General features: G+C 57.3%; 1 protein-coding gene across 1 annotated transcript in view; it reads left to right on the top strand.

The window, feature by feature from the left end:
- CUBN (cubilin) overlaps nucleotides 1–20,432 on the top strand; it is a 78,854-nt gene that overhangs the window by 41,931 nt on the left and 16,491 nt on the right. The window contains exons 33-50 of the mRNA XM_078864850.1: nucleotides 541–657; nucleotides 1,121–1,363; nucleotides 2,486–2,618; nucleotides 3,251–3,468; nucleotides 4,109–4,293; nucleotides 4,493–4,694; nucleotides 5,476–5,676; nucleotides 6,244–6,390; nucleotides 6,913–7,100; nucleotides 8,499–8,685; nucleotides 9,602–9,776; nucleotides 10,409–10,587; nucleotides 10,919–11,128; nucleotides 16,202–16,345; nucleotides 17,008–17,189; nucleotides 18,324–18,495; nucleotides 18,883–19,089; nucleotides 19,442–19,591. Coding sequence (XP_078720976.1) covers nucleotides 541–657; nucleotides 1,121–1,363; nucleotides 2,486–2,618; nucleotides 3,251–3,468; nucleotides 4,109–4,293; nucleotides 4,493–4,694; nucleotides 5,476–5,676; nucleotides 6,244–6,390; nucleotides 6,913–7,100; nucleotides 8,499–8,685; nucleotides 9,602–9,776; nucleotides 10,409–10,587; nucleotides 10,919–11,128; nucleotides 16,202–16,345; nucleotides 17,008–17,189; nucleotides 18,324–18,495; nucleotides 18,883–19,089; nucleotides 19,442–19,591 — 3,240 coding nt within the window. The remainder of the gene's footprint in view (nucleotides 1–540; nucleotides 658–1,120; nucleotides 1,364–2,485; nucleotides 2,619–3,250; nucleotides 3,469–4,108; nucleotides 4,294–4,492; nucleotides 4,695–5,475; nucleotides 5,677–6,243; nucleotides 6,391–6,912; nucleotides 7,101–8,498; nucleotides 8,686–9,601; nucleotides 9,777–10,408; nucleotides 10,588–10,918; nucleotides 11,129–16,201; nucleotides 16,346–17,007; nucleotides 17,190–18,323; nucleotides 18,496–18,882; nucleotides 19,090–19,441; nucleotides 19,592–20,432) is intronic.

The raw sequence follows: 20,432 nt of genomic DNA, 5'->3' as shown, positions 1-20,432 counted from the left end.
CAACACCATCGTCGTCGTGGTTATCAACATCAACACCATCGTCACCATCATCATTAACATCATCGTCGTCATCAACACCATCGTCACCGTCGTCATCAACACCATTGTCATCACTGTCGTCATCAACACCATCGTCGTCGTGGTTATCAACATCAACACCGTCATCACCGTCGTCATTAACATCATCGTCGTCATCAACACAATTATTGTCGTCATCAACACCGTCATTGTCATCATCAACACAGTCATCGTTATCATCATTGTTGTTCTCATCAACATCTGTGCTATCAATATCATCGTCATTCGCATCACCAATACCATGATCAACATCATGGGCAATCAGAGTCATCACCGTCATCATCATCAAAATTTTAATCAACACCATTATCAACGTCATCATCAACATAATTTCACCATCATCAACATCAGTAATTATTAAATTGTCATCATCATCATTATCATGACCATTAACATCATCGAGTGAGTGTCTCCTATCGCTGAACACCATCCGACTCCCGCCCCTCTGTCCACGGGCTGCAGGGTGCGGGTACAGGATCATCGCGGACGCCGTCGGCGGTGCCCTCACCTCCCCGCTGCACCCACACAACTACCCCGGCAACCAGAACTGCAGCTGGATCATCGAGGCGCATGAGAACTGTGAGTCACTATGAACTATTTTTATATTTTTTTGACCAGGTAAGGCCCACTGAGCTGTAGAGCTCTTTGTCGAAAGCGACCTGGCTATCACAAATGTTAGCGAAGTGTCTCATCGGGTGGACATTTATAGCAGCCGAATACTCTCAACGCATGATGTTGATTCTCAATGTGGAGGCACCCAGAGAAAAATCCACGCGACCACGGGGAAAACACGCAAACCCCAAATACACAGCAGCAGGCGTCAGGGTCGGGATCGAACCCACGGCCTCCTGTATACCAGGCGAGGTAGTTAACATCTCCTAGCCACCACGGCGCCCCATGAGTCTCTGCGCTGCCGCCCCAACCGGGGCTCAACGCTCGCGCATCGCAGCCAACCCACTCATTTGCCGTCCGCGCTGTCGCCAGCCGCACCTGCCGCTTTGACTTTTTCTGCCGCCGCCGCCTCTGCCTCTGCCGCTTGCAGTCGGCCACGTGACCGTGTCGTTCACGGAGATGGACATCGAGAACCGCGCTGCCAACTGCAGCACGGACCACCTGGAGGTGCTGGACGGCGACAACCCGTGGGCCCCGTCGGTGGCGCGGCTGTGCGGCCGCGACCTGCCGGCGCCCATCACCTCGCACGGCAACGCCCTCCACCTCAACTTCGTGTCGGACAACGTGCTGGAGGGGGCAGGATTCCGCCTCGTCTACGGCGCCTCCTACTCAGGTCCGTGCGCCGTCTCGCGCCCGTCACGACGACCCGCGGAGGGCGTTTTAGAGCCCGAGGGCCGTCGGACGCAGGACGGTCGCCACGCCGCGCGCTCTCAGACGCGCCTCTTCGGCCGTCTGGAACGCTCTTGCTTCCAACATTAGGAAGCGCTACGCACTTTTAAATAATCTAAATTGAGAAACTAATTTCTTTAAAACCGCTTCAACGTCCACACGTACAGCACTTGGCTGTCTGTGGCCCAGCTGTGTGTGGAGGCGGTAGCGAGAGTTGGTGGATCGCCACACACACGCGTGTGAAACTGCCTTCCCGTGAGCATCGAGGAGTAGCCGTACCCCTGGCTCGCCAGGAGAAGGAGGTGCGGCAAAAATGTTCCGTCTGTACGGGACAGAGTGATTCCCCCTCGCACGCGTGGGTTGTCTCCAGGAGCTCCGTCTCCCTCCCACATGCAAAACATGTATTCATTTGCTGATAACATAAAGAGGACCGCAGAGCTTGGGCAACTGTTGGTTCCTCGCGCCTCCGAGTCGGGTTCTCTCTCTTCGAGAGTAAGCGAATACCATGTGGCACGTTACAAGTTGAAATTATCATTATCATTTTGACTTAAAACTTTCGTGACTGCAGGAATTAATATTCTTGTTTCTTTCGTTAAAGTCACGTAGATAGAAAATAAAACTATAATTAAATTAAATGTAAAATAAAAATAAATGTAAAATAATCAAAGCAAAAAACCCACGACGTTTCGATCGCAACACAAGCGGTCTTTATCGGGTAAGGCCCACTGAGATTCATAGATATTTTTCAGAAGCGTCCTGGCTATCACAAACGATAGCTCAACGAAGTGGCTCATCACGTGAAAATGTACAGCAGCCAAATATTGTAAACGCACGTTTCTAAATTCGGAGGGGAAAACCGGAGGACCCGGAGATAAATACATACGACCACGGGCAGAACACGCCAACTCCGAATATACAGCAGCAGGCCTCAGGGTTGGGATCGAACCGACGACCTCCTGTATCCCAGGCGAAGTGGTTAGCATCTTGACGCCACGATCGCCGTCACGGACGCCTCGTGACGTCGTTGTGCTGGTCGGTTTGGCGGCGGCTCTGTCGGCGTGTGCAGCGTGCGGAGGGACGTTCCATGGGGAGACCGGGGCCTTCAACAGCCCCAACTACCCTGAGCCGTACCCCTCCGACACGGAGTGCACCTGGGTGTTGCAGAGCTCTCCCGGAAACCGCGTGCAGCTCACCTTCAGGCAAGAGGCGCTCTCCCTGCAGCTCTCTCTACTGCTCTCCTATTCACCTTCAATCTCCCTCCTTCACACTGACACACGAGTGAAACCACACGCACACACACACGCGTGCACTCAAATGAAACAATTTAAAAAACTACTTTTATTTTACCAGCTAAGGCCCGCTGAGCGACATAGCTCTTTTTCAGAAGCGACCTGGCGATCTCAAAGTGGCTTATCATGTTTAAATCTATATCAGCCAAATACTTTGAATGCATGTTGATTCTAGGAGGGAAACACCGGAGAACCTCACGAAAAATCCACACAACCACCAGGAGAGAGAGAACATGCAAACTGACAAATTGCGTAGACTTGCGTAGAGACCCATAGACTCACACACAGACTCATGGAGTGACTTTGGGCAGTGAGTGACATTACTGGCGTGGCCCACGGCGTAAGACCGGTGGCCGCATTTGCACCGTGGGCCACTCTTGGTCTCCCACCAGCGCAGGAGACAGCCGCACCCGGCCTGCGACCTCGACGCCCACGCCCGCTAGGCCGCCCACTAGGCCGCCCACTAGGCCGCCTGCTAGGCCATCCCCCCCTCCGACCCCCACCTGACGGGCGCCCGTGCCGGCCGCGCCGCGGTACCGCAGGTTCTTCCAGCTGGACGGTCCGACGGCCTGCGGGGCCGAGGGCGACGGGGACCTCGTGGAGGTGCGCGAGAACAACGCGACGGGGCCGCTGGTCGGGAGGTTCTGCGGCGCGAGCCTGCCCCCCGACTACACGCTGGTGGCGAGACACGTGCTCTGGGTCAAGTTCGTGTCCAACGGCCACGGCAACGGCGCCGGATTCATGGCCGAATTCTCTCACCGTGAGTGGAGCACATGACACGGGGGGTGGGGGAGGAGGGGGGGGGGCGTTGTTACCCATAGTGCAGGGCCCATGCTCAGGAAATGTGAACGCTGGCCATGACGGTTGCCACCTATCCTGGTTTTTCCAGGACTGTCCTCTATTTGAGGTCGCTGCTGTCCTGGGGAATCTGTGAAAGTCCTGTTTTTTTGTCTGTGTCATGATGATAATGACAACACCACACCACTCAAGACAATGCATTTGCATGCAGTTCCCTGCCTCTTCTGGAATTGTGAGATATTATTCTGGTTTTTATTGTAACTCAGAAGTGGCAACCCTATTGCCCACAGAGCTCTGTCATTAGCTTTAGAGGATTATAGAGTGACAGGTACGAGAGTTACAAAGTCGAACACAGAGCCATGCTCAACATCTTACTTTATGCCTGACCATTTGTAGATTTAACACCGAACACTGTGTGCTTGAGAAAACAAGCATTTCGATTGGCACTAACCTTCCTGGGAGCTTTTATTCGGGATCCATTCGGATTCACTTAGAAGCTCCCAGCACATGGAGCGAAACGTCGGACATTATGTCTGCAGCGGGCGGTCGTACAGCGGCCGTTGTGCCAACGCGCGCACCTCTCCCGCACTTGCGATGCACAGAGTTCGGGAACGACATCACGGGCACCAGCGGGCAGGTGGCGTCGCCGTTGTGGCCGCGCACGTACCCGCACAACGTGGACTACCGCTGGACGATCCGCGCGGGCGACGCGAGCGAGCGAGTGCACATCACCTTCCTGGAGATGGACATCGAGGACTCCACTGTCTGCACCTACGACAAGCTCTCAGTGAGCACTGCCCACCCCGCCCCCCCCCCCACCAACCCCCCCGGGGAAGCTGTCCCACTTGCGCGGAGCGTCGCAGGGGAGGTGTGACGAGAACCGACGAGAGGGAAAACAATGGCGTTGTCGTCGTCGTCGTCGGGAACGCGCCGGCGAGAAAAACCATGAAGGTCTCGCGTGACCTTTCCGACCCCCCCCGCCACAGGTGTACAACGGGCTTGACTCGAGTGCGCCGCTCCTCGGGACGTTCTGCGGCTTGACGCCACCCGGCCCCCTGCGCAGCACGGGCAGCAGCATCAGCCTCTTCTTCCACACGGACTCGTCCGTCGCCGGGCGAGGCTTTCTGGTCGATTGGCGCGTCTTCCCGGGCGACATCGAACCCTCCGTGCCACCCACCATCGCCCCTGGTGAGAGCGGGGCGCGATGGTTGTCCTTGCCGTCTGGCCCAGGTCAAGATTCAAGGGTTAAGGTGTCAGTGCTCAGTGTCTAGGCCCGATCCACTGTGTTTCAGAGTAAAAGAAGATTTTCACAGTCGAGCAAGGAAAGAAATAGCGAGAGGTAGTGTCGTTTGCCGCTTGCTGCAGGGGATCATGCTTCGAGCCAGGCGGCCGCCCTGGTTAATACTGAGGGTGTGTTGCTCACACACACACTACTCGTTGTATGTTTTGCGGTGGACGTTAAATATCCCGTGGCGTTATTTGAAAATGAGCAGACCACTTATGCCGGCATCGACGTCCAAATTTGCCAGGTTTGAAAAATGACCATCACGTAATATAGATTTTTTTCTGATGCCACAGACAAACAGTATATGGTCCTGTGTCACACAGAGTACAGGACCCCATGCCATTTAGACACAGCACAGGATCCCATCCCAGTTAGACACCGTAAGGGCACCATGCCACTTAGACACAGCACAAGACCCGGTTCCACTTAAACACTGGACAGGGCCCAATGCTACTTAGACCGAGTACAAGGCCCCATGCCACTTAGACACACGAACAGGGCCCCATGCCATTTAGACAGAGCACCGGGCCCCATTCCACAGTACGAGGCCTGCCTTGGGGCACTACAACCCACGGAGGGTGCGTGCCGTGCCACGGGGTGGGAGACGTCTCGGTGGGTCCGAGCGCCCGGCCCACCCAGCGTCCACCGCGATGGGTTTGCGACGCTCCGCCGCTCTGCCCGCAGGCGCGTGTGGTGGCGAGCTGGTGGCGGGCGACGCGGCAAGGGCCATCTTCTCGCCGGGCTGGCCCGGGGAGTACGGAGACAACCTGGGCTGCGCGTGGGTCATACGTGCGCCGCAGGGCCACAGCGTCCAGCTTGACGTCCTCTTCATGGACATCGAGATGCACGGATCCTGCTTGTACGACTACCTGGGCGTGCATGACGGTGAGGGTGGGCAGGGGGCAATTAGAGGTGGGGGAGCGCTTGGCAAGGGTTGCTACGCAAAGTGGAGGAGGTCTGTTAAACCGACAGTGCGGGTTATCTCAGCTGCCTTCACTCCTGGAGAGGTCGTAGATTCCACAGTAAAATCATGAGAGGAGTAGGCCATTTGCGTGCCGTAGTCATGGACCACATTTGCCAAATTACATAAAAATTACTCATTTGTAAAAAAAAACATAGCAATCCCCGCCCCTCACTGCGAAAATTTTAGTGAGGTTTTCCTGATAAACATGCAGAATAATAATAATAATTATCCCAACAAGACCAGTGGAGCCATATCAGCCAAAGGTGATAATTGAAATGGGACTGCACAGACAATCAACTATATTTCTAATTCTACTTCGCTTTGTGAATCCGCTGCCAAAATAAAGGCCTCCTCACCCTATGTCTGAGTGCTAAGATTGATATTGCATGGATCAGTGAGTTGGAATTCGACAATGAAAGCGGTGTGAAGGAAACGTTTGTCTTTAACAGCACTTGCTCTTCCCCCCTTACGTTCCCTCGCGACCACAGGCGACAGTCTCAGCTCCCCCAGGCTCGCCCGGCTGTGTGGCCGGGACCCCCCGGGCCCTCTGCACTCCACGGGCAGGTCCATGTACCTCTACTTCTACAGCGACGTTCACACGCGCGGCCTGGGCTTCAACGCCACCTTCCGCAGCGGTGAGCGACGCCCGCTGTGATGACCGGGCGGCCCTGGGGGGGATCTGTGTGGTCCTGGGGGGGGGGGGGGGGCACGTGGTCCTGGGGGGGGGGGCCACGTGGCCCTGGAGTGGGCCGTGTCGCTCTGGGTGGGGGCTCGTGCTGTGTATGAGATCACAGAGCCACCACCGATAAGACCTCGGGGTTACAAACCGGGTTTAAATCCGTGAGGTCTCTTTGTCGTTCTATCCATTGCTGAGCGAGATGTTAACTACCTCGTCTGGTATGCAGGAGGTCGTCGGTTCGATCCTGACCCTAACGCCTCTATATTTGGAGTTTGCATGTTCTCCCCATGGTCATGCGCACGAACCGAGCTGCTCAATTCATCCACTGAGTTGCATTCGATTTTTCACTTCACGACCTACCAGAGTTCATCAAACGCCTCTCGGGCAGTCCGTGCCAATCTGTTCTAACGCCAGTGGGGAAACAGAAGTGACCGATTGATTGATAGGAAGCGATTGGGTTGTCGTGCCGAAATCGCAGGCTGCGGGGGCCGCTACAACGTCGACCAGGGCGTGATCACGTCGCCTGGCCGCCCCAGCAACTACCCTCCCAACAGCGACTGCGTTTGGCACGTGACGGCCAGTCCCGGCTACGTCATCTCCACCAGCTTCACGCCGCCCTTCCAGGTGCAGGGCACCGGGGTCAACTGCGCCGGAGACTTCTTGGAGGTGAGGACGCACACAAATATATTGTCCCCCCACAGCCCGTATAGCCTTAACAGACTGTTGGGGACAAGTGCTGTTCGCGAGCATCTTTGAAGGCCGGCACAGCACACGAGGGGGTCTTCCTGGTGGCGATGTTTACACACCACACCAGGTACTCATTTTGAGGCTGAGTCGACCTCGGGGAGGCCCAAGACCGGTTCAGATAATTGTCAATGTTGTTGGCCGTGAGCGGGAATCGAACTCAGGTCGCCGGCTACGTAGCGCAGCTCACTAACCGCTGCACTACCGCTCCCTACACGCGTGCACCCTAGGGGCCGTCCATAAATGACGTCACGCGCCTAGGGGGGGGGATCAGACATTTGTAACGATTATGTGACAAGGGGGGGGTTGAGAAATGTGACGTCACATCAAAATGCGCAACTTTAAATAAATATAGACAACTCTTTCTACTTAATTAAATAGACTTTTGAATCAATCTTTTTTCTTACAACATTAGAGTGCAGCGTCACATTAAATATGCACTACAATGACAATAGTTTAAAGCGATTTGAAGCATGTATTTTTTTTTGTGGGGGGGGGGGCAAAGCTTTGTGACGTCATATCTGAGGGGGGTCTGACTTTTTTTTTGTGACGCCGTGTGACGATGGGGGGGGGGGGGATAAAAAATCGTCCAAAATCGCGTGACGTCATTTATGAACGGCCCCCTAGCCGTTACGCGCGTGAGTAACGCGTGTCTACTCAACGAGCTTGCGTTGCGTGGCATTCGTCGATGGCGCGAGCTGTCAGACCGTCCAAGACTCGTGTTGCTTGGTCAGCGAGTCAAGCGCCAGGATTCTAACCGGGCAAGAGCCGTGGCACGGTGCCGATCGCAGAGCTGCGTCGATCTCGATTGCTGAAGAGGCTCGCCGAGGACGTGGAGAGAATTTGCCGGACATCGTGCCCAATAACACACGGCGCAGTTAGAACATGGGGGAGGGCTCACCATGTGGCTTCCAACTTGGGCACAGTATGTCGACCACGTAGAAATAATTAGTCCACCTTTCTTGATGACAGGGAGAAGTGCTCGTAAGCTGCCACGTTGTCGAACGTAAATCGGACTTGCTGACTTCACTTCATTCACGCTGGGATGGCACACTTGCTTTCACGCTCGCCCCAAATCATCACCTTATTCCGTAAATAAGCCACATTATCTAAAACAGCAGACGACTGCGTTCAATATGACACCATATACGTATTACTATCAACATGATGACGATTTAGAAATTATGACCGTGATGTTGGTGAAGCCGCGAGTACGAGAGCATGTTGTCGACGGCACGGTGCAGCCCGTCCCACGCACCGCTCACGCCGCCGCCCCCTCTCCCCCACAACCAACCCCCCCCCGACTCCTTCCCATCCCAGCTGCGCAACGGCGCGAACGTGACCTCGCCGCCCCTGGCGTCGTCCGGCGACGGCACGGGTCGCTACTGCGGCAACAGCCCCCCGCCCACGTTGAGCACGACGGACCGCGACCTCTACGTGCACTTCCACTCGGACGGCGGCGCGGAGAACCACGGCTTCGAGATGCGCTTCCAGGCGCACGGCGCTGGTGAGGGCCGCTGGCGGCGCACGGGGCGACGATTGCGAGCCTCGTTCGGGAACCTTCGGATTGGGAACTCGTTTCTTTACGGCTGATTTCTGTGTTTAGTTTTCTGTCCTTGCTCCCCGCACCTTCGATTAGCACGGTTGGCAACATGCAGTGTGAAATAAGTTCAACACACGTACGTAGATGCGTAACCGGGAACCCCAATTTAATTGTTCGGAGTATTTGGCTGCTAAATACACTTCCACGTGATAAGCCACTCCGATGTGCTCTCATTTGTGGCCAGGTCGCTTATGAAAAAGAGCAATATAGCTCAGTGGACTGTACCTCGTAAAATAAATATCAAATAGTATTCCTGACCTTGTTCTGCAGGGCGTCATTTGGCCAAAGTGCAACGTTAGCGTGAGGAAATTAATACGCTGGATTAAAGGGGCACACTCTGGTCAGAGATTGAGACCTCGTTTAGGACTTTGCTGTAATCAGGATCTCAATGACATCTCCTGTAACCAGATGGGTGGGACTCGTAGCCATGAAGGCATTAAGAAACAAAACCCCCAACATGTCTCGAGCGACCAACTGCCCAGTATTGTTCCAGCTCGTCTGCAATTCATCAGCAATTGCGAGATGCGATGTGCATGCACGACACTATATAAATTCATCATTAGATTAAGAAAAAAATATTTACATCTCAGCCCCATTTACTTGAGGAATTGTCTCCATTCCACTGCTCATGAGCCAGTTCCAGAGTTCAAACGTCTTCATGTCGTTACAACGCGACACCGATAGCTCGACCGCAAGACAATCTGAACGAGGGACGAAAGACGCGAAACGGAAATTGAAACCCGCGCCCCCCCCCCACTCCCCTCCCGCACCGCCCCCCCACTCCCCTCCCCAACTGCCCCCCCCCCCCCGTGTCGTGCAGGCTGCGGCGGCGTCCTCGGCCTCACGCACCAGAGCCCGAGCAGCACGGTGACGTCGCCCAACCACCCCAACAACTACCCCCAGAACGTGGACTGCGTCTGGATCATCACGGCGCCGTCCGACGAGGCCATCCAGCTGGACTTCGTGGAGCCCTTCTACATCGAGCCACACCGCAAGTGCGAGCGACGGCCCCGGCGACACGACCCGAGTTCGATTCCTGTTTACGGGCCAACGCCAGTGACGATTATCTGAAACGGTCCTGGGCCTCCCCTAGGTCGACTCAGTCTCAAATCGGTACCTGGCGCGGTGTGTAGTAGTCAACATCGCCACTGGGGAAGCCAAAGGCGGCCGTGTACGTGGTGCTGGCCACCCACCCCCTCGTGTGCCACAGTGCCGGTAGCCTTCATAGGTGCTCGCTAACGGCATTTGTCTGTTAACCTTTTTCTGTTCCAAGACAACTGCAAGTTGGTGGGTTTCCCGTTCACTGCTAAGTTTCGGAACACAGCAAGCGGTTTACTGAGGCATAGCACCGTTGTTTTTCCAGACATTGTACTCACCGCAGAGAACTGTGGCGACACGACCGCACTCCCCGATAGCCAAACCGTGCCACACGCCCTCCCGCATGGCCTGGCGGGAGCCTCGGTACCAATGAAGTCACTTTGTGTTCGTTTACGTGACCAAGACGTCCACGTGCGTCATCGGAACGGGAAAGGGTCACAGGCAACACGGGGCGACCTTTGCCTTTGCACGCGTGTGAGACTCCACGACCTCGTGACCCCCCCCCCCCCTTTGTCCTTCCATGCCACAGCTGCGTGTACGACTACCTGGAGGTGAGGGACGGCGGCAGCAACGACGCGCCGCTCATCACCCGCCTCTGCGGCTCCCAGAAGCCCTCGACGCAGAAGTCGACCGGCAACGTCATGCGGCTTCGCTTCCGCACGGACTCCAGTGTCACCCACCCCGGCTTCAATGTCCGCTACTCCCTCGGTACTTGCCGCCCGTCGTTGTCGTCGTCGTTGGCAACTCCATCATCATGAGTACACCTGTTAACCTCGTCATCGTCGTGTCTCAGCATCGTCACTATCGTCATCTTTGTCATAATCAGCGTCGTCGTTGTCATCAGCATTATCATCTTCAGCATCAGTATCATCACCATCTTCAATATCAACATCATCACCTGCACAATTATAGCCATCATCGTGGTTATCATTGCCATGGTGATGATGTCATCATAACCTCGTCATCATCACCATGTTCGCCGTGGTTTCGCGGGCGGCGCCGTGCTGACGCGGTGTTGCCGCCGTTTGTGGTGGTGCAGCGGCGTGCGGCGGCACGGTCGTGGGCCAGAATGGCCACGTCACCAGCCCCAACTACTCGGTGGGCGAGTACCCCAACAACCTGAACTGCGAGTGGCACGTGGAGGCGCTCACGGGCCACTACCTCATCCTCACCTTCACCCACATGGCCCTGCAGAGCTCTGCCAGCTGCTCGCAGGACTACGTGGAGATCCGCGAGTACAACTCCACCGGTGATGACGGCTTGCTGCATGCCACCCCCCCACGCCATGCCACACCACATCAATCTAAGCCACGCCACACCACGCCGTGCCACGACACACACCCCACATCAATATAAGCAGCATTACGCGCCATGCCACCACACAATACCCATGTATCTTCACTCAATGTTACGTTACTCTCTGCTCCATGTCATTTCACACCACCGCATGCTACTCCACTCCACTCCATGTCACACCACCCCATGTCACACCACCCCATGTCACACCACCCCATGCCACACCACCCCATGCCACACCACCCCATGCCACACCACCCCATGTCACACCACCCCATGTCACACCACCCCATGTCACACCACCCCATGCCACACCACCCCATGTCACACCACCCCATGTCACTCCACTCCATGTCACACCACCCCATGTCACACCACCCCATGTCACTCCACCCCATGCCACACCACTCCATGCCACACCACCCCATGTCACTCCACCCCATGCCACTCCACCCCATGTCACTCCACCCCATGTCACACCACCCCATGTCACACCACCCCATGTCACACCACCCCATGCCACACCACCCCATGTCACACCACCCCATGTCACTCCACCCCATGTCACTCCACCCCATGCCACACCACTCCATGTCACACCACCCCATGTCACTCCACCCCATGCCACTCCACCCCATGTCACTCCACCCCATGTCACACCACCCCATGTCACACCACCCCATGTCACACCACCCCATGCCACACCACCCCATGTCACACCACCCCATGTCACTCCACTCCATGTCACACCACCCCATGTCACACCACCCCATGTCACTCCACCCCATGCCACTCCACCCCATGTCACACCACCCCATGTCACTCCACCCCATGCTACACCACCCCATGTCACACCACCCCATGTCACTCCACTCCATGTCACACCACTCCATGCCACACCACCCCATGTCACTCCACCCCATGCCACTCCACCCCATGTCACTCCACCCCATGTCACACCACCCCATGCCACACCACCCCATGTCACACCACCCCATGTCACTCCACTCCATGTCACACCACCCCATGTCACACCACCCCATGTCACTCCACCCCATGTCACTCCACCCCATGTCACACCACCCCATGTCACACCACCCCATGTCACTCCACCCCATGTCACACCACCCCATGTCACACCACCCCATGCCACACCACCCCATGTCACACCACCCCATGTCACTCCACTCCATGTCACACCACCCCATGTCACACCACCCCATGTCACACCACCCCATGTCACACCACCCCATGTCACTCCACTCCATGTCACACCACCCCATGTCACTCCACCCCATGCCACACCACCCCATGTCACACCACCCCATGTCACTCCACCCCATGTCACTCCACCCCATGCCACACCACCCCATGTCACTCCACCCCATGTCACTCCACCCCATGCCACACCACCCCATGTCACTCCACCCCATGTCACTCCACCCCATGCCACACCACCCCATGTCACACCACCCCATGTCACTCCACCCCATGTCACTCCACCCCATGTCACTCCACCCCATGCCACACCACCCCATGTCACACCACCCCATGCCACACCACCCCATGCCACACCACCCCATGTCACTCCACCCCATGCCACACCACCCCATGTCACTCCACCCCATGTCACTCCACCCCATGCCACACCACCCCATGTCACTCCACCCCATGTCACTCCACCCCATGCCACACCACCCCATGTCACACCACCCCATGTCACTCCACTCCATGTCACACCACCCCATGTCACACCACCCCATGCCACACCACCCCATGCCACACCACCCCATGCCACACCACCCCATGTCACTCCACCCCATGTCACTCCACCCCATGTCACACCACCCCATGTCACTCCACCCCATGTCACTCCACCCCATGTCACACCACCCCATGCCACACCACCCCATGTCACTCCACCCCATGCCACACCACCCCATGTCACACCACCCCATGTCACTCCACTCCATGTCACACCACCCCATGTCACACCACCCCATGCCACACCACCCCATGCCACACCACCCCATGCCACACCACCCCATGCCACACCACCCCATGTCACTCCACCCCATGTCACTCCACCCCATGTCACACCACCCCATGTCACACCACTCCATGTCACACCACCCCATGCCACACCACCCCATGTCACACCACCCCATGTCACTCCACTCCATGTCACACCACTCCATGTCACACCACCCCATGTCACTCCACCCCATGCCACACCACCCCATGCCACACCACCCCATGTCACTCCACCCCATGTCACTCCACCCCATGTCACACCACCCCATGCCACACCACTCCATGCCACACCACCCCATGTCACTCCACCCCATGTCACTCCACCCCATGCCACACCACCCCATGTCACTCCACCCCATGTCACTCCACCCCATGTCACTCCACCCCATGCCACACCACCCCATGTCACTCCACCCCATGTCACTCCACCCCATGTCACACCACCCCATGCCACACCACTCCATGCCACACCACCCCATGTCACTCCACCCCATGTCACTCCACCCCATGCCACACCACCCCATGCCACACCACCCCATGTCACACCACCCCATGTCACTCCACCCCATGCCACACCACCCCATGTCACTCCACCCCATGTCACTCCACCCCATGTCACACCACCCCATGTCACTCCACTCCATGCCACACCACCCCATGTCACTCCACCCCATGTCACTCCACCCCATGTCACACCACCCCATGTCACTCCACCCCATGTCACACCACTCCATGTCACTCCACCCCATGTCACACCACCCCATGTCACTCCACCCCATGTCACTCCACCCCATGTCACTCCACCCCATGTCACACCACTCCATGCCACACCACCCCATGTCACTCCACCCCATGTCACTCCACCCCATGTCACACCACCCCATGTCACTCCACCCCATGCCACACCACCCCATGTCACTCCACCCCATGTCACTCCTCCCCATGTCACTCCACCCCATGTCACACCACCCCATGTCACTCCACCCCATGTCACTCCACCTCATGTCACACCACCCCATGTCACACCACCCCATGTCACTCCACCCCATGTCACACCACCCCATGCCACACCACCCCATGCCACACCACCCCATGCCACACCACCCCATGTCACTCCACCCCATGTCACACCACCCCATGCCACACCACCCCATGCCACACCACCCCATGTCACTCCACCCCATGTCACTCCACTCCATGTCACTCCACTCCATGTCACTCCACCCCATGTCACTCCACCCCATGCCACACCACCCCATGTCACTCCACCCCATGTCACTCCACCCCATGTCACTCCACCTCATGTCACTCCACCCCATGTCACACCACCCCATGTCACTCCACCCCATGTCACACCACCCCATGCCACACCACCCCATGTCACTCCACTCCATGTCACTCCACCCCATGTCACTCCACCCCATGTCACTCCACCCCATGTCACACCACCCCATGCCACACCACCCCATGCCACACCACCCCATGTCACACCACCCCATGTCACACCACCCCATGCCACACCACCCCATGTCACTCCACCCCATGTCACTCCACCCCATGTCACTCCACCCCATGCCACACCACCCCATGTCACACCACCCCATGCCACACCACCCCATGTCACACCACCCCATGCCACACCACCCCATGCCACACCACCCCATGCCACACCACCCCATGCCACACCACCCCATGCCACACCACCCCATGCCACACCACCCCATGTCACACCACCCCATGCCACACCACCCCATGCCACACCACCCCATGCCACACCACCCCATGCCACACCACCCCATGCCACTCCACCCCATGTCACTCCACCCCATGCCACACCACCCCATGTCACACCACCCCATGTCACTCCACCCCATGTCACTCCACCCCATGCCACACCACCCCATGCCACACCACCCCATGCCACACCACCCCATGTCACACCACCCCATGCCACACCACCCCATGTCACACCACCCCATGTCACACCACCCCATGCCACACCACCCCATGTCACTCCACCCCATGTCACTCCACCCCATGTCACTCCACCCCATGCCACACCACCCCATGTCACACCACCCCATGCCACACCACCCCATGTCACACCACCCCATGCCACACCACCCCATGCCACACCACCCCATGCCACACCACCCCATGCCACACCACCCCATGCCACACCACCCCATGTCACACCACCCCATGCCACACCACCCCATGCCACACCACCCCATGCCACACCACCCCATGCCACACCACCCCATGTCACTCCACCCCATGTCACTCCACCCCATGCCACACCACCCCATGTCACACCACCCCATGTCACTCCACCCCATGTCACTCCACCCCATGCCACACCACCCCATGCCACACCACCCCATGCCACACCACCCCATGTCACACCACCCCATGTCACACCACCCCATGTCACTCCACCCCATGTCACTCCACCCCATGCCACTCCACCCCATGTCACTCCACCCCATGCCACACCACCCCATGTCACTCCACCCCATGCCACACCACCCCATGTCACACCACTCCATGCCACTCCACTGCATGCCACTCCACTCCACCGCATGCCATGCCAGAACACACCACTCCTTTCCCTTACAAAATCAAACCCCGTAACGGATGATGACGTTTGGAGTGGGTGACAAGGATTGGCAAAATGTTCTGGACGGACGACGTGTAGGTGCAGCGTGGAGTGACGGTGTGGAGCGCGGTGTGATGTGTGGGGCGCGGTGTGATGACGACGTGCGGTGTGGGTGGATTGTCGAGCTGTGAAGGAGTGAGCAGCTGCATCGTGACGTGACCGAATGTCGAGGTGTGGCATGGAATGACGGACCTCCGATTAGCACGTTTGGCTATGTACGGTGCGAAAGAAGTTCAACACACAGTACATACATACGGAGTGACGATGCGTACGGTGGAGTGGCGGTGACGACGATGACGACGACGATGTTGTCGCGCTGGCCGTGCCGCCCAGGCCTGCTGCTGGGCCGCTTCTGCGGACAGGACCTCCCCACCGTCGTCATGGAGACGTCCGACAGCTTCGCACACGTCCGCTTCGTGACGGACAGCGCCGGTGGTAGCGACGGCTTCGTCCTTAACTTCCGGTCGAGCGTGGACGGTGAGGAGGGCGCACGCACGACAAGTATAAAGATCCTCCACCCCCCCCCGTATAGCCTGAACAGACTGTTGGGGCAGGTGCTGTTAGCAAGCAGCACCTATGAAGGCCGGCACTGCACACAATGGGGTGGGTGGCCAGCGCCACGCCCGGCTGCCTTTGTCTCTCGGGTGACGATGTTCACAGACCCCACCAGGTACACATTTGCGGCTGAGTCGACCTAGGGGAGGCCTAGGACTGGTTCACATAATCATCACCGGTGTTGCTGGCCGTGAGCGGAAATTGAACTCGGGTCACCGGGTTCGAAGCGGAGCCAAGCGCTGACCGCTATGCCACCGCTCACCATGCACACAGACGTACAGCCGCACTTCTGGGTGACTGTTATCCACACATGAATCCGAAGGGGATGAATTGCTGCCAATTGCTTGCGCATTTCTAGAAAACGCTGACAATAATCCGATGAATTCGCCATCGCTTCTGGCCCACCATCGTGAAATTCAAAGAGTCGCGTGCCGCCCTTGGGTCCGTCAATGCCACCACAAGCGCGAAGCTACTCCCCTTCCTGTCTCGTCGCAGAAATGTCGTTGACGTCCTCCGTTGCTCGCCGCTCTCTCCGCAAAACCCTCTCCCCTCCACCGCCCCCCCCCCTCCACCACCACAATCAGAGTGCGGAGGAGACCTGGCGACCCCGACGGGCACCATCACGTCGCCCAACTACCCGAACCTGTACCCGCACAGCCGCGTGTGCGAGTGGCGCATCACGGTGCCGCTGGGCCGTCGCGTCACCCTCACCATCCACGACTTCCTCACCCAGGACCATCCCAACTGCGCCATCGACTACCTGGCGGTAGGTGCCGGCGCGCTCAGAATCAAAACCAGGAATCTGGATTTAGACTGCAGGCAGGAATCCGATGAGCTGTGAAGCTCTTCTTCGCAGGTGTCCGGTATGGGCGCGGGTCAGCAAAGCTACAGCTGCAAACGGTACGAAAAACGATAGGAGTGCAAAATAGAGGAAAAAGTGAGCAAGTCACTAATTATAAATACATCACTAATCAAACATGTAAGTCCAACCTTCAGTCACAGAAGATCGTGACACCACCCTGCCGGATATTCGCTCCACCCCACCCTGGGAACCCGCACGCACCCACCGTCAAAACGTGGAAGAGACAACGTGAGGCTATTGCTCGCGAGGTTGAACCAAGCGTGTGTGACAACAGGTGTACGACGGGCTGTGCCTTTGTGTCTACCTTCACCTTACCTGCCTGCTCCCCGTGTGAGACAACAGGTGTATGAGACGGGCTGTGCCTTTGTGTCTACCTTCACCTTACCTGCCTGCTCCCCGTGTGAGACAACAGGTGTATGAGACTGGCTGTGCCTTCGTGTCTACCTTCACCTTACCTGCCTGCTCCCCGTGTGTGACAACAGGTGTATGAGACTGGCTGTGCCTTCGTGTCTACCTTCACCTTACCTGCCTGCTCCCCGTGTGAGACAACAGGTGTATGAGACGGGCTGTGCCTTCGTGTCTACCTTCACCTTACCTGCCTGCTCCCCGTGTGAGACAACAGGTGTATGAGACTGGCTGTGCCTTCGTGTCTACCTTCACCTTACCTGCCTGCTCCCCGTGTGTGACAACAGGTGTACTATGGGCTGTGCCTTCGTGTCTACCTTCACCTTACCTGCCTGCTCCCTGTGTGTGACAACAGGTGTATGAGACGGGCTGTGCCTTCGTGTCTACCTTCACCTTACCTGCCTGCTCCCTGTGTGTGACAACAGGTGTATGAGACGGGCTGTGCCTTTGTGTCTACCTTCACCTTACCTGCCTGCTCCCTGTGTGTGACAACAGGTGTATGAGACGGGCTGTGCCTTCGTGTCTACCTTCACCTTACCTGCCTGCTCCCTGTGTGTGACAACAGGTGTACAATGGGCTGTACCTTCGTGTCTACCTTCACCTTACCTGCCTGCTCCCTGTGTGTGACAACAGGTGTACAATGGGCTGCGCGACAACTCGCCGAAGGTGGCGCAGCTGTGCGGGGACGTGGCCTCCGGCACGCGCGTGCAGTCATCCGGGAACACGATGCGCGTGCGCTTCCGCACCGACGCCCACAGCTCCAGCACCGGCTTCCGCGCCACCTACCACTCCGACGAGGAGGCCGGTACGGCGATGGGGTGGGGGGTGGGGTGCGGAGCGCGGCAGGGGGTGGCCGCCGAGTGTCTGCCACGCTTGGGTTTTGTGGTCTAAGTTGTTGCTCTTGAGGGGAGGTTGATCTGTTCGTTTGTTGCCTAGAGGCCACATCAGAGACCGGTCTGCCAGTATATCGTCGACAGACTCCACCAGGGTCCGCTCTGTAAGTCTGTTTTCGAGAAAACCCCATCAGATTCTTTTATCCGTCAGTCTGACGGCTCTTTGAAATGCGCTGCCTTCACTACGACAAGATCGCCCTTGGCCCAAAACATACTTTGGAGGCTGTTGAAGCCTTTCCGTCTTCCCTCACGACGATGTCTGACGGCGGCGTTCTCTCCCCAACCCCCCCGCGGGACAGTGTGCGGGGGCATCCTCTCCAACCCCGCCGGCGGGAACTTCACGTCGCCCGGCTACGACGGGCAGACCAACTACGTCGCCAACCTGAACTGCGAGTGGACGATCGAGAACCCGCGGCACGCCAACTCCTCCATCTACATCGAGTTCTTCGACTTCAAGCTGGAGCACCACCAGACGTGCGAGTGGGACTACATCGAGTTCCGCGTCGGTACGAGCAGCTGTTCCGTCCACCCGCATCGCTGGCCAGTCTGTCAATGGGCCAGCTAGCCAGCCAGTCAGTTGCTCAGTTAGTCAGTCGCTCTGTCAGTGAGTTAATTGTTCAGTTGATTGCTCAGTCGGTTATTCAGCGGTCAGTCAGTCAGTCGCTTGGTCGGTTAGTCAGTTAGTCAGTCGACGATTCGGTCGGTAATTCAGTTGGTCCATCAGCCAATCGGTCAGTCATTCAGTCGGTCCGTAAGTCAGTTGTTTGTTGATTACGCCAGTCAGGTGTTCAGCTAATATGCCCATCAGTGAGTCGGTCAGTAAGTCGGTCGGTCGTTTTGTCTCTGCCGCCCTCGCAGACAGCGGGAACGGGGAGCTGCTCACGCGCCTCTGCGGGCAGTCGGCGCCCGCCGTGCCGTTCGTCATGGCGGCCCCCCAGCTGTGGGTCCACTTCCTGTCCGACCCCTTCGTGGAGGACAGGGGCTTCGCGGCACGATACGTCTTCACGGGTGGGTAGCGCCAGGGCGGGCGGGCGGACGTGCACGGGCGGCCGGTCTCATTCCCCCGTGCCAGTCCACGCTCAAGGAGGCTTCTCTCCGCTAACCCCCCAACTGCGTGAAATCTTCTCCCTGTGCTGTGCTTCGTTCTCTTCCTTACTGCAGATGATCACGGCATCGCGCTCTTTCAGATGCGCTTCTGCGGCCGTCTGGAATGCTCTTCTAATATTAGGAAGCCACTGGAGCTATGCACTTTGAAATCTATATTGAAAACTCATTTCTTTACAACTGCTTTTTGTGTCTAGTTTGTTGTCCTTCCCCCGCGCCTCCAATTAGCACGGTTGGCTGCGTACGGTGCGAAACAAGTTCAACATACATACAATACAAAACAATGAGACCCTAAACAAATCAATAGGACCCAATGCAAAGCTAATACATATCAATGGGGTCCGATACAAATCAACAGGGCCCAATGCAAATTAATGGGATGCAATGCAAACCCAAACCCAAAAAAGGTGTCTGTAAGTCTCAGCGAGGCTTTCCTGGACATAAAATAGACGACGTAGTTCATTCTGGACTCGTGAACCCCATTCGCCTCTTGTCTACTACGCTGAGAACCGCTGGCGTTAACGCGGCCACGCGCCCCTCGCCGTTGACAATTCGCACATTTACCCCGACACAAATTTGCTGACCCCCCCCCCCCCCTCAACTGCGCCTAATGGCCTTGACCCTGCTGACAAGGTCTGCAGGCCAGCAACCTCCATTAAATCATCCGGCATCTCCGGCGTTTAACAATGCTGCCGAGTGCTGCATTCCGACACCAACACCATCATCATCATCCTCACAAGCGCCG

Source organism: Lampetra fluviatilis, chromosome 2, assembly GCF_964198595.1.
Source record: "Lampetra fluviatilis chromosome 2, kcLamFluv1.1, whole genome shotgun sequence".
NCBI lineage: Eukaryota > Metazoa > Chordata > Hyperoartia > Petromyzontiformes > Petromyzontidae > Lampetra > Lampetra fluviatilis.
The sequence above is the reverse complement of the archived record's forward strand: the minus strand, read 5'-3'. Positions and strand labels throughout refer to the sequence as shown.